Source organism: Ursus americanus, chromosome 34 (assembly GCF_024610735.1).
Source record: "Ursus americanus isolate L20-20 chromosome 34, mUrsAme1.1.p, whole genome shotgun sequence".
NCBI classification, from domain to species: Eukaryota; Metazoa; Chordata; class Mammalia; order Carnivora; family Ursidae; genus Ursus; species Ursus americanus.
This window is the reverse complement of record NC_142160.1, coordinates 23,942,826-23,957,839: the sequence shown is the minus strand read 5'-3', so window position 1 is coordinate 23,957,839 and position 15,014 is coordinate 23,942,826. Positions and strand designations below refer to the sequence as shown.

The 15,014-nt window shown below is 43.7% G+C and overlaps 1 protein-coding gene across 3 annotated transcripts in view; it reads right to left on the bottom strand.

Annotated features, from left to right (window-relative positions):
• The window catches only part of NTRK2 (neurotrophic receptor tyrosine kinase 2), a 130,198-nt gene that overhangs the window by 64,218 nt on the left and 50,966 nt on the right, over nt 1-15,014 (bottom strand). For 2 of the 3 annotated variants that reach the window (XM_045780844.2, XM_045780845.2), the window contains 3 exons: nt 13,361-13,666; nt 1,712-1,747; nt 366-395 (listed from right to left, as the gene is read on the bottom strand). In XM_045780844.2, the coding sequence (XP_045636800.1) occupies nt 366-395; nt 1,712-1,747; nt 13,361-13,666 (372 nt within the window). The remainder of the gene's footprint in view (nt 1-365; nt 396-1,711; nt 1,748-13,360; nt 13,667-15,014) is intronic. The other variant, XM_045780846.2, reaches the window with a different exon arrangement.

The window sequence follows — 15,014 nt, the reverse complement described above, 5'->3', positions numbered from 1 at the left end:
GTTTGATGAATTTATTGCAAACAATGTTGTTTATAAATGTTTGGTATTTTTCTTCTCAATAGACATGAGGAATGCAATTTTCATCCTGAACAAACCACCTCATTAAATCAGCCCCAGCTAAACTTGATTTCAACCAAACACTAAGAAATACCATCTGTTTGCTAATTTTTTTACCTCTTCAAATTCTAATGAGCCACTCATGCAACATTAAATCACTAAAGTATTGATAGTTTAACATCATAGTTGGTCCAAAGATCCAAAGTGGGATCTGAGGCCAATGAGAAGATGGCATTTTTAAGTCTTGAAGTTACTGGAAAAGAGTCCAAAACATAATTTTAAAATGTAAAATCACAATGTAAACATACCTCTCTGTGACACAATTTGAGATACTTTTTCTTTAAGCCGTATCAGGACAAAAAAAACAAAAAACAAACAAAAAAAAAAAATGGAAATCACATGCACAAAATCATCGAAAACACAATTTTAAGGAATTATAGTGTAACATGCATAAAACAGGAAAAGACAATATAATCCTCCAGTTAAAATTAGCTCAAGTTAAATACACACACACACAGAACAAACGTACAAATATAGAATCTTTTCATAAAAAAATTAAATGTCCATGTGTACATCAAGTTAAAGAATATTAACTGAATAAGTTATACATGTCACATTTTAATTAATCTAATTTTTAATCAGTCTTAAATTTTGAACCAAGTCTTGAAACTGAGGCTGCACTTTCCCAAACAGAAGTTCCCTGGTCATGAAGGTAGTTTGGGAATCCGTTAAAGATGGATTTTCACACCTGATCAAACATCCCTGGAATTCCATTAAAATAGCAAAGCACAGATGAGATACCCAGTTAGAAGCTAATGTAGTCCACCTTCTGGCTTCTCCTTTCCACGTTCTTAAGAGAACCCATCTTATTCAAGGGATCCAATGACATTCTCTGAGGAAGATCTAAACTCCAGGGATGGCTCTAGTTAGTCAAGGGTTCATTCGTCCCTCTTATCAGTAATGGAGGCAAGAATGGACCCTGACCCCCTGGGTCTTGAACAGATTCAAGGAGGGCTAATGGAGATCTCTGAGAAAGTTCCTTTTCCTCTGGAATGTTCTCAGAAGCTCTTCCATTTCTCCCAACAATGTGAGTGACAGCGGCCCTTCTGCGAGCATCATCTCACGACCATGAGGGGAGTCAGCCTTTGGGGAAGTAGGCACAGTGTGCAGGGGGTAAAAAGATGAAGAACTGGGTGCCTGATGACACGGTAGAACTACTCGGTTAACCAAACCTAAAAACATGCCCTACTTTTGAGGCTCCGTCTGTGAGCCAAACTTCCTTATTATACAAGAAACATAATTTTGAATTGGGTTTACTGTCAAAGCCAGAAACTGATACACCTCCCTTTTCTTGGTAGTCATGGCTTTTAAACAGGTAATTAGTTCCCAATTATAGAAACAAAATGTCTGTTACAGTGGAATGGATTTACTTCTTCCAAGAACAGAACATGAGAGAGAAAATGCTATTTACAAGCACTGTAAATATCAAGGGAAAAGAGCCATCAATATTGAATGATTTTTGAAATATTATTGTGGTCTCTGTAATGCTTAAAGCGTATATTTAACTGAGCTTAAAGGTCCTCTTTTAGTTGACTTGTTTCATTTTAGACAAACATTTTGAAAAAATACAAAGTAAAGACAACATGATAGCTACCTTCATAAATTACATCAGGATAATTTGGGTTAGCACCTAAAAGGCAAAACAAAGATTTGTGAGTACACATTCAGACTTAATACTAAGTATCCCCGCTGAAATGAGCTAAATATATATTGAAGGTTTTATAGGTTTATAGGTTGTTTTATAAGACAGGTACATGAAACCTGAAATGCTTGGTTTGCTTCATGTGAACTGTTTCCCTCCCCAGTCCCAAAACCTCCATCCCTTCAAAAGAAAAGAAATGAATGAAGAGAAATTACAAATCACTTTATAGCTGGAAAAACGTCAGCAGCCAATGCATTAACGACTGCTTCTAGTATACAGCTGGCCATTTTAACTGCAATCCTGGTACTTTTATTCCGGAGACAGAGTATCTCCATACCACTTTAAACAACAAAAGATAAAACCTCTGATAGCTTGGTTATTACTTTCAAAGTGCATTTTGGCGGGTCTACTTGCTTTCACAAACACATTATTAACCAGCCCTAATAATGATACCAAATGCACAATTTTGCTCTCCACTTGGTGTTCAGAGGGGGGTTGCCAAGGTTGAATAAACAAACCCTTTCTTTGCCTTTATACAACACAGAAAAATGAATGTACTTTCTCTATTGAAATAATTTATGTATAAGAGATTACACATACATGTTATGTCAGAGACAAATGCAGAAGTATATCGACTTAATTTGGGGGTGGGGTGGGGAATGATTCTTTAGTCACCAAGATAATCAGAATGCTCTGTTTTAAAATATTCCCATGAATATTTGCAAAAACGTTTTTAATTTTTTTTTAAATCATCATCAACAAGAACTGGTGACAAAACCATCTGCTCCTTACTCTCCAATCAGAACTAACCGGGTCTCTCTATGAAAGCCTACTTGGAAATAAAACTAAAATTTGATATAACATTTGTGTGATTGCAAAATAAACTTCCAAAGCTACTTCCTATGCTTTTAGTCTTCACTTACTTACTTGTACACTGTAAAGCTTATTCACCTCTCATTTCACTTCTAAACCCTGCAGCAGAAAAATATCATTTAAGATAAAGGGAAACCAGAGCCCATTTTCTGTTCATGTATTCCCTAGTAAATAATCAAAGGTAGTCTAAATGAAGAACCAAATAAAAATGGCCTTAATGTTCAAATCAGAATTTGTACACAGTTCAACTCACAGAATATCTATTTTAGCAGGGGAAACATTAAGTAGATGGTTGTGTATGTCGATTCAGGGATGCTGCAAACTGCTGAGCATTCCATGCTAACTGGAGCACCAGTCTATATGAAGGACACCACCTGAAATTGTGCAGTGTACAACCTGTGCACAACCTGTGAATTGGCTCTGTGCCAATTCATGCAAAGTCATTGATTCCAGTATATTTCAATAGTATTTTGAGTTTTATTATCTCAAACACCATTTCAAAGTAGTCTTGAGTTATGTTAATATGTGTTATCAGAATTATTTGTAGTGGATGTGATGTTCTTGAGAAGGGCCTTGAAGGCTGTCTTGAAATAAAGCAGCATGAAATCCCAGTGGCAGCCCTGGTGACATCGTATGCAGGGCACCCACTCACCTGCTGAAATCCTTTCCTTTTGCAAAGTCCCTGGACCAAATGGGTGTCCTGTCACTGTGAGGATTTCCTACCCCTCCTGAAGGAAAGGTTCTATAACCCCAAGTGAACAAGTCATTCTTTGAACTGCTCAGTAATCTATTACTTTACAAGATCCCACTCTGGTCCCCTCCTCACTGCGCCCTCAATATACAAGTCGGCATCTGCAAGGGTACCTGCCCACCAAAGTCCACACTCCACTTCTAGACCTCACTCCAGGATCCAGGACCCAGGACTCACATTTCCTTCTCCACACCCCCCAAACACACTTCCTAGGACTGGCTAGCCTTTTCCCTACATCTTTCAGCCCACAGGTGGTCACACCACTAGTATGAGCACATTCTGACCCAAGACCCAAGGGTGAGGGGGGTTGAGCAAGGACAGGTGAGCTGGGGTGTGCACATGCCTGCTCATTGCCTCTCACAGACCTCTCACCATATAGTTGGAGACACGGGGCAGGGGCTAGGGCCAGGAACCAGCTCTACCAAAGCCACTACCTTCCAGCATGGGACTCTAAGAATCTGGGAGAATTAGATCCTTAAACCCAGCCTTCCAGGTCACTATACACATATATATGACAAGACAGGAAGATAGAACCTACTTCATTTAACAATTCATTAACTTGATCCATATTTTTTAAGTATTTGGATATAAGTATACAGACTTTCATTTGTACTGGGTTGGCCAACCATCCCAGACTGCCTGAGACCCAGGGCATTCCTGAGACAGTGAATTTTAAGTTTTAAATGTGGGATAGTCCCAGGGAATCCTTGCAGTTTGTCCAGGAATGAGGGCTTTCCCCAGACACAAGATTTTAGTATGAAAACTAGGACTAGTCTGTCACCCTGATTTGTCCTCAAGCCCTGCGGGACACCACACACAGTTGCCTCCTGCCTTTCCACGTGCGGTCCCATAAAAAAGGAAAAAGGCTAAGGATTCAGAGCCAGGTTTATCTAAACCACACATTGGAAGGGCTGCAGTGAATATGAGTGGTGTACAGGTGTAACCGACCTCGTCTCCGAAAGGGAACACCTCAACACATTACTCACACAAGGCCCCCGGGAACGACCAGAACATCAAATCAGTTCAATCCAGCCAATGTCAGGTATAGAAAAAGGATTGGGGATGGAATCAAAAGTAAAGAGGTTAGCCCATAATCTGGAAAACTCGTTTTGTTCCAGCCTTACATTTCCTTTCGGTGCATGCCTTTCCTACCAAGTTCACCAGCAAAACCACTAGGTCACCTCTACACTTTCTGAAAAGTACTGCATTTTCCTAACTTCATTTTCTCTAATGTATGAGAAGAATCGTCACTTGACTTTCGTGGTCGGAAAGACTCAAATTTAGTGCGAGATTATGAAATCACAGAAAGACAATGCAGGAACAACAGTAAGGTGTTTTTTATTTGTCCCTCTGACCATACTATACTATGTCTGAGGATGGCCGACTCCCTACAATAAAAAAAAAAAAAAATGCCTCTTCCCGTACAAGGGTTTAGGAAGCCCCCGGCACATGGGAGGACACACAGACCTGGAGTTTATAACAAACAAGGGTCACGGTACTCCAGCTAACCCCAGCTCATTGAACACAGTATTTTGCTTCCAGCAACTTCCCGGTCAAGCTAACCTTGGTGTTTATACTCCAACAGGAATGTAGTTATCAACATCATGTTAAGTGCAGGCACAAGTCAAAGTCATCCCTTCCTTTTCGGATCTCTGGCAATGGTCATATTGTGAAAATCTCCTGTCATTTTTAAGTCTAATTTCTAACTGGTTTCTTTCACTTAGTTTAACTATGTTCATTATATATCATCATATGCTACAGGTAGAAGCGCCTGTTTCAGATATTCAGGACGAAAAGGTGGGCGAGGAGAGGCAAACACTGACTATGCGGGGGAGAAGCCAAAAGAAAGAGAATGAATGAAAGATGAAGGAGCAATGCGTTTGTAAAGGGGATGTGAGCAGAGCTGTGCCTCCTTGAATACCATCCCGGTAGCTCACCAAGCAAGAAATCTCAGATTTAGGCAGCAGGAGGTGGCATCAAACCCTGAAGCTTCATGTTGAAAACCACTGGAATAAAACATGGAAATTTCTGGAATAAAATATGGAAACCCGGGAAGTCCGCCAACCCCACTCCATCCCAGACAAGCAGCACGCAACCCCCAGCTCGCTCCCGTCCAGAAGCAGCAGCTCCTCCCCAGCCCAAAGAAGGTGCCTGACAAGCACAAATTGTTGCTTGTCTCACGTTCCAGTTCTGTTTTCTGAAGCGTGTGTCGAGCATTGGCAGGGGCTACACGCACTTGGGCTTTGTTCTGGACCTCGGGCACCTTGTCAGGGATTTGGGGACCGGGACTAACAGGTGCAGAACGCGCGCGCACCGTCCGCGGCCACAGGCGCGCTCCTGACAGAGCCCCGGATTGCACACGGGATGTCTGCTCTCCGGAAGACGGGCCTTGGGGCGCTCGGGCTTCCAAACGTCGATGAGGAAGTCCTTCCTCCCCGCGTATCAAACCGAAGCACTTCACCACCCTCTGACCTCCATGCTAAGTGCCTTTAAAGGGAGACCTCGAGCTTCTCTAGTCTAAGCTGTTACACGCGGCTCACGAGTAAATCTCGTGACTGTGCGTAAGTCTTCATGAGTAAAACTCCATGACTTTTTAACTCTAAGACTCTACAGTTAAGGGCTAAAGACAACTTGTGGGAAGGTGGCAGGGTTCCCTTTCCAACCTGCTGCCTACATAAAAATGATGGTGAAGGCCAGAAGACACATCTGCTTCCTTCCTTTCAGCTCTTAGTGTCTCTCTAATGCCCTAAAAAAAATAAAAAAATAAGACTTCTCTCTCAACTCTATTTCCAGACTCTTGTTTAGTGTGACTGTGAAAAATATTTCAAAGAATTCCATATGATAAAGAAATCACAAAAGATTCGTTCTTTTCAAATCAACTGTCTTTGGTTTGTCAACATGTTGTCTAACTCATGGCAGTCCCTCCTCCTGATTTCCAGATCCTTCTCCTCTTCCTTTTCTAAATGGCAGGTTGAACTCAGGGCCCCAACACACTGGGGGTTCAGATGTCTGGGTTTCATTTTTGGCTGAAGCACTAATGTGTTGTGCAGCATGGGGGGGGGTCAGGGGGAGCTTTTCATTTTTTCTGTGACAAAAGAATGTTCCATACCTCAAGAGAGGATAATAGCATTGGCTCTGGCAACTCATCAGCAGCTTCAGGAAGCATAATTAATTAACATGAGTACTCTTGAGACTTAAAGAACTATTTAAGTATAAATCTTAATTATCACAATTATTATGAGCCTATAGCCAAACCATACTCTTCTCAGTTATTTAAGGCAGAAAAGCAGGTCGAACTTTCTTTCCTTTCACTCCAGGACAAGAAACGGGCCCTGACAAATGGCCAAGGAGCAAGTCATGGGGGGCTTTATATTTTCTTAATGTGTAACATTTGGAGAAATTTCCTCTCCCTACATTCTTTGGCCCAAGTAAACCAAATCTAAGTCTGCCAGTTTGAGGGCAATTCTGAGTGCTGCAGAGAGCTCTAGTTCATCCAGACGTCATGAATCTTTTGATAAAACAGCACGAATGAGAAGCTGTGGGGAAAACTCTTCCAATATTTATAGTTGGTTCCCGACGCACATTTTGCATAGGAGACAACTGCTCCCGAATTAGGAAGCATAAGTCACTAACTCCCACTGCTTGTGTGAATGAGCATTCTTGAGCTGTGACATTCTTCCTGAATGAGTGGGCCATAGAGAGACTCTTTATGTACTGCCTGAAGAATGGGAAGCTTTAGAGCACGGGTATTTTATTACCCAGTGCTCTGGCTAGGTTCGTGGCAAGGCTAAAGTATTAATCACTTGGGTGAGATTGCAATAAAAGAATCTACTCTTAAACAATCAACGTGTTCACGATTATAGAAATACCTGACCTCGAAAATTCTTGAAACTCGTGCTATCTGATCTGAAGATGCCAGCAAAGGCCCCGGGTTTCTTCCCAATTACACTCACAAGTAATGTCTCTGCCATTAATTTCTGCTTACAATTCTGCTTGAAAAGACACGCTCACCACTTTTAACCTCCACTCACTCTCCATGCACACTTATGTGTTCACAAGAGGGCTTTTCTGGATGTAGGACTGAATGCCAATGACAGCCACCGAGTGGATCACTGTCATCTCAGGTAAGTCTTATTTCTGGCCTCTAAGCAGAATTTTTGGGGCCTCCCCAGAGAGCCCTGGGCTTCCTATGTGTGGGCTCTACTCTATCGACTCTCCCTAAGCCTCCTTAAGCCACACATTGAATTCATCCTACTTTTTTCCAAACTCAATTAAAGTGCATCTCTGTGCACAAACTATTCTGTATTTTTATCATTAGTACTCATCGCTATCCGCAAGGAGTCAGTGCCGCCATCTTGGCAGATGCCTACACAGTTCTTCCAGTGGCTTCCCCAGGTTCCACAGAGCAGAAGGGAACCACCCTCGCTGTTCCAAGTATGGTCCGGGACCTGCAGCGTCAGCATCAGCTGGCAGCTGGTCAGAAATGCAGCATCTGAGACCCGTCCCCAAATCCACAGCATCCAAACACGTGTTTGAGCAGGATCTCCAGGAGAGTTATGCTCATTAAAGTTTGAGAAGCCCTGATTTATAAGTCCATGAGCAGTCTGACCAAAGTCAAAAGGCCTCAGTGGGCACAGAGGATGGCAATTTTACAATGAAACATAAAGCAAACCTAAAAATAGCTAGATACCCAAGTACTGAGGGGGGGGGGGTACTCTCTGGCAGTGACCTCGACAAGGTTAGGGGTAAGGGCAGGAGATGTTTTGTCCCCAGTCGCATACATTTGAGCCCATTCAGAATGGGGAGGGGAAAGGGAAGGAGCTTGGATGCCAGAAGGAGCTTACATTTACCCACCCTCTCCAGGAACCAAACTGTGACTTAGTTTTCTCTTTAGAGCACCAAGTCTAGAAAGTTCGTGTAGTCAAGTGGCAGAGTCCTGAGATCTTCTTCTCTGGGCACGCCTGAGCCTCTGGATAAGGAGGACAAAGCAGTGCCCAGAGAAAAGCAGTTCTGGGCAGAAAGTTCCTCCCTAATGGCCACAGAAGGAGGTGAGGAATGGGTATGTTGGTGATTATATTCTCAGTGCCTGCCTAGGCTAGAGCTGGATCCATGTCCTTTAAAAACTTGGCTTCACCCTGAGACTGCCAGAGGTCCCAAGGAGGACAAAAGGTGCTTATCCGGGACTTCCACGGAAGTTTCTATGTAGCCATGGGGCTTCCACAGCGGCACTCTGAGAACCCAAACTGAGTTCCCTGCAGGCAGAGGGCCCTGAGGAAAAATGCCTGCCTCCTGCCAGAGAAGGCTAAAGGAAGTGTGGTGGCAGGACGCAGGTGGCATTTGAGTTCTACCCATAAGCCCAGAGGAGTCAGGATGAGGGACCACAAGGGCTCCCTGTGGACCAGACAGAGGCAGCATGAGAGAATGTCTGTCCTGACCACAGCCCCTTGGAGGGACAGAGGGACCTCGGCAACACAAAGCCGCATTTCTGGGTGCTGAGGAAGAAGATGCTTCCACCAGCTGGAGTAGAGACACATTCGCATGCTGCCATGCAGGAGAGGGGCCCGCAGAGAGAGGAATCACCAAGATCCCATAAAGCTATCCAGGACGAAGGTCCGTGAGTCAGCATTGAACACACCCAGGTCCCAAAAGACAAAGCCACCAGCAAACACATTTGCCTGCCACCCAGGCACCAGCCCTGGTCCCACTCCCTTCTACCTGGGCAACAGAGGGCCCGAACTCTCCTTAGCCAGCTCCCGCCCCCACCCCCACCCTGCCAGCCTGGACCGGCAGAGGAGAGGAAACTGGCCCTTAAATTAAGTCCAGAGTTTTGATTTCTACCACATACAAGACATGCTGTTTTTCAATTGAGATTTTTGTCCGCAACCTAAAGTGACCAAAGGATTGTCTGTTACTCAACAAGGAGCAGAAAAATCTTACTTGGGTCAGAGCTCTTATCCAGACAGGGGACGCTCCCCTTTGGTTGCACACTGGAGTCACCAGGGATCTTAAAAATAGAAAATGCCGAAGCCTCAGCCTCATCCGGGAGCCACCGAATCAGAATTGCTAGAGGTGGGCCCGAGAAATGTGTGCTAACTAATAAAAGAACAATTAAAACTCCCCAGTTGATTGAATGCACAACAAGGAGACAAGGAGCGGGGCGCTAGCATTCAGGAGCCAGAGAAGATTATTCCTAATGAATAAATGTTCCAGGGACAATGGAAAACAGCAATGAAATAAAATTAGTTTGATTGTTACAAGCTGCACTCCTCAGGGTGCTGGAAAGATAAACGCTACGGTTCTCTAAATTTCATTTGGAAGCTAAAAGTTGAGTTTTGTGCTTTCAACGTGACCCAAAACTGACCAGAGCAGAGTTCAGTTCTAAATGTGGGGATCCAAAATGATCAGTCTGGTGTCTGGAGTTTGGGAAAGTCTCTCCTCCCTTTCTCGGTCACTAGCCAGGTTGCCAGTGATTAACAGATGGGAAGGCACTGGCTTGGTGTCTGGGCCCCTGCCGACAGCGAAAGGTCTGATCACACCTGTCCGCCCTCATTAGCACCCTGGCTGGGTCTGGTGTCAGAGTCTGCGAGGTCCCAGCACTCTGGAGACACACTGTATGGGGCTCTCTACTGATGGCCTCACACCCTATGGACGGTACCCCCCTTGACCTGGCTGGTGCTGGCTCCAGGTCTCTCTGTTCCACGCAGAAAGCAGCAGAGTGTCTTCCCTACCATGTGGCATGAAAGGCCATCAGGGCTATTACTACATTCAACCAGGTCATCTTCACCAGAAAGCTCACCAACTTTTGTTTTAGGGACTTTCTATTTCTTTGCTTCTATTTCTGTTTTCATTTCTTTCAGTACTCTTCATTTTCTATCTACAAATAGACAGTGAATTTCTACACAAGGTGACTATCCCATAAAAATCTCAGTTCTGAGCTGAATGAGGAAGGCACACTCTGAAGACGGCAGAGCCGCCATTTTAGTTCCCCAGGCCCCATACGGGAAAGCAACCACTTCACCCATCCCAGGCCGCCTGCTTCCTCACAAGCCAGGAAACCTGCCATCCAAATAAACAAACAAAGCATCTCATCAAAACAACTGGGGAAAAAAAGGTAGCTGGCTGAAACATCGGAAACATCTTATCAAAAAGATCTGTAAGAGCTAAACTTCTTACCAATTACTATGTGACAACAACAGAAATACTGGAGGAATATAAACCCACATTTGACCTGTCATCCTCAACTTGTAGACTTTAGACCAGCAGGGAAATATATATATATATATATATTTCTTTTGAACATATATATGAATATATGTATATGTGTGTATATATATATATATATATATATTTGATATTTATTTTTCTTTAGTTTTAAAGGAGGTTAAGAGGGAAAGGAAGCAATTCTTAAAAAGGCCATTATCTGTATGCTATGGCTACAAATCTCATAAATACCAAAGATTCTATCACACAAGCCAAGTGAGGTCAATCTCTAATTGGTCACACTGGTTTATGGCCCACAAGGGCCATTTATATCCACTATCGCCCTGGGCCAAGTCTCTTTTATTTCCACTTTCATTTATTACTCCCTGATAGCTGGTCCTTGAGTAAATACTTAAAGAGGGGGAAAAAATCGTCCTTTCTAAAAGCAGATATTTATTTATTATTTTTTTTAAAGATTTTATTTATTTATTTGACAGAGAGAGCCAGAGAGCACAAGCAGGGGGAGCAGCAGAAGAAGAGGGAGAAGCAGGCTCCCCACTGGGCAGGGAGCCCCATGTAGGGCTCGATTCCAGGATCCTGGGATCATGACCTGAGCCGGAAGCAGATGCTTAACCATCTGAGCCACCCAGGTGCCTCTTAAAGCAGATCTTTACGTTTCAAAGACTTGATAAAAACAAACGAACAAGAAGAAGGAAAGAACAAACATCTTTATAAAATTAACCTCGACTTTTATTTTTGACAGATGATTATTTCCTTTGAAGGGAATATGTGAGAGACTCCCAGTGATTCTTATACCAGAAATCAATTCTTTCCTATCATTAGCTAAGTTAAACCTAACAAAAGCAATCGATAAAAATGAGGGCACATGGATAAGAGGAGCTGAGCTCTACCAAATATTGGCACCACACAGAAATGTTCAAAAGAAAATACATCAACGCCCTGAGTTAAATAGAAGCCAGTGGCTTTATCCTGGCAGGACCGAGCATGTGTCAAAGCACACAGACCACTTCTAAAACTTTCCGATGCCAGACCCTCACCCTGAATCAAGTTCACCTCCAACGGTTTCAAAAGGCAGCTGCTGGCAAAATTCAAATAAAGTCTGAAGTTTAGTTAATAGTAATGTGCCAATGTCAGTTTCTTCCTTTTGACAAAGGCAACCGCAGTAATGCGGGGCATTCCTAATAGTTACAGCTGGGTGAGGGGTGTCTGGGGACCCTGTGTTGTCTTTGCAACTGTCCTATACATCTAAAATCATTCACAAATAGAACGTTTGTTTAAAAACATACAGAAAGCCGCTGTCCCCAGGCAGAGTCTGTGGATTTAACTCCAAGGCTGTACTCCCCCAAACGTGCAAAAAGAAACACAAGAATCTAGAGATTTACTACAGCGAATGGAGCCAAGCAGCTACACTCTCAATGAAGAGGAAGATTTACTGGAACAGACAACAACTGCCAGGGGTAGCCTGGGTAAGGTGTCCAAACGTGGCTTGTTTTATGCGCTCCTGAAGGGCTGCTTGTAAATCAAGCTCACATAAATCAAATAACGTTTTGAACACGCTAAGGACGCCTGTGCATTTAAAAAGCTATTTAATAAATACCGGGGTAATGGAGAGGTTTATTGTGTAATGGAACGACTACAGTCTCACTGTTGGCTGAAGGTGGCTGCGCGAGCGTCATCTCTGTCCGTGGGGCTGCCCGGCGAGCCCCCAAGTTCACGCTGCCCACGCAGCCCCTGCCTCCGCGTTTCCATCTTCCCTTTCCTCTGCCAAGCCATCTTTGTGTGGCTGTGATTAACTCAGAGCTGTTACAGCGAATTCTACTCATGTCCAGGTCCCAACGTCCAAACAGGCCTCAGCCTCCACAATGTTATCAGGTATCTGGGCAACCAGATCCAGCAAGTAAGAATACTCTGCCGGACTACAGTATCCAAAGCAGCCAAAGGCATGACAGTTGTCCCCGCCATTACTGGGGTTTGCACTGGAATTCTCCTGCTGGCCAGGAAATGGACTCCTGATGGCCAGCCATCCTTTGCCCAGTCCAAACCAGCGGTCAGAGGTGAACAGTTCCCACTCCTAGAAAGACAACTCAGGATCTGATAGTAGAATGCCTGCACTCAACCCAGGTAAACCACACATTCCAGGACCCTGGTTTCTCATCCACGGTGGGAGGGCAGGATTCTGAATTCCAAATGGACAAGGGGCTAGGAAACACATCTTCCCTAGTTCATGAGCCAAGCAAATACCGTTCACCTGCCCACAGTTCTGCATGGGTTTTGCCATGATGGGTACAAAACATCATGTGGTACAGAACATCATTTAACACTTCAGATAAAAATAATGTGTGCATCAGACTATCATTCAAAATGATTCATCACCCCCACCCCCTCGGGAGCATGAGTCCCTGCCCCTAGACGTGGCTTTCGCTCTATGGCTTCCGTTGGCTGGTGGTATGTAGCCTGAAGAGACCATGTGCCAGTACTGAAGCCAGGCCCCGAGAAGCCAAGCCTATTTCTAGTTGTCCTCTCGCCATCAACACTTGCTACTAAGAAGCAGGTCTCCTATGGAGCTGCTACGTCTTCACCTATACCCCCGAATAAAGACACACAGACCAAAACTGCCCCAGCTGACCCATAACAAGACTAAATAATGCTTTTTTAAGCCACTGGGTTGGGGGGTGGTTTACTGTAGGCAAAATTTTGTCACCAGTTGAGTGATAGACGCTATTCTTTCCCCAGATACAAAAGCATCAGGTACTCACCATCGTCGATTCCAGGCCAGCCCATGAAGTGAGCAGAAATCTGTTTCTCATCCTTCCCATACTCATTCTTGGCTACTAACTTGTAGTCCCCATTGTTCATGTGAGTGGGATTATCCAGCTGGAGGCAGCCATGGTACTCCGTGTGATTGGTAACATGGATTTTAGTACAGATGTATTTGGACTCATTCAATATGGCCCCGTTATAGAACCACTGAAGCGCTGGTTTGGGGTTGCCTTTCACAGTGAATGGAATGCACCAGTGGTGGTCTGAGGTTGGAGATTCGAGAAATGTGATAGTTGGAGCAACTAAATTGAAAAAGAGAGAGTTAATAGCATCAGAACGCTCAGAATTCTCCCCATCTCCTGATTTCTGGGTCATCAATAGGGGATTTTATTCAACGACTCTTTGGTTTAAGAAAATACAGGACCAGCAACTCCGGAGTCCATCAATATTTTGAATCATCATCCAGGCTGGTTGAACTCCCTACAGAGAGCTTCAAAGAGACTCCTTTCCCTACACTTAAGACCCATGCTCACAGTCATTTTTCAAATCTACGCAGTGTGAGAACGAGCTCCAGATAGATTGCAGAGATTTCTGACAGCAGAAAGGGTTCATTTGAAGTCAACTTTGGTTTCAAATAAACACGCCTTGATATTATGTAGATTTGTCACCAAAACGCTGAGGGCCACTGTTTTTATGGTCCTTCACAAACAACACAAATACTGACAAAAATGACTTTGGAAAACCTGCTGGAAGCCTGGATCTCACATCACTTATCTAAAACAGATCAAACTGACCAAGGCCATGAACGCTCCTACCAATGCTGATTGATTATTATAAAGTATGACCGATTGGTACTTTTCGCTGATGGCCAATAGTAAATGCTCTTTAAAAGTATCACATTTCGGGGCACTGGGTGGCTCTCAGGTCATGATCTCAGAGTCATGAGATCGAGCCCTGTATTGGGCTCTGCGCTCAGCAGGAAGTCTGCTGAAGATTCTTTCTCCCTCCCTCTGCCCCTCCCCCGGCTCGCTCTCTCTGTCTCTCTCTGTCTCTCATAAACCTCTAAATAAAAAAAAAAAAAATCACGTTTCAATTCAGCACACTCCATTTTTGTAAGATTTCAGAAGCCAATGTTTTGATCCTTTTTAAATATCTAGGGTTCTATCCAAACCTAGACAAGTAAACTAGAGATTACTTTAACTTTAAAAATAAAGCACTTCATGCTTTGGGGAAACAAACATTCAAGTAGCATCTTTAAACAGAGTACTCATCCTGAAGGAAGATATTTAAAATCCCTCATAATTGTGTATTTTAATGTGGTCTGACTTTGATAACGATATAACCGAGGACTGGAAAATACCTCCAGAGACTTAACAGCATCGTTTCTCAGGTCAGAAAACCCAAGTCCAGTGAGGTTAAATGACTTGGTTAAGTTTAGTGAGTGAGGCAGTTCTGGAACAGGGATCCAGGTCTCCTGATGCCTAACCCAGAAGCCCTTCCCTCTTGACCCTGCTTCCCATTGTATGTGTTCATCACACAAAGGGGGGGAAAACTACGGCCTGCTAACAAATACGCTTTGCCCAGAGTCACTGCCAAAACTATCTTGGTCGTTAAAATTCTTTACCACTTATTCCTTCTATTCTTTATCTA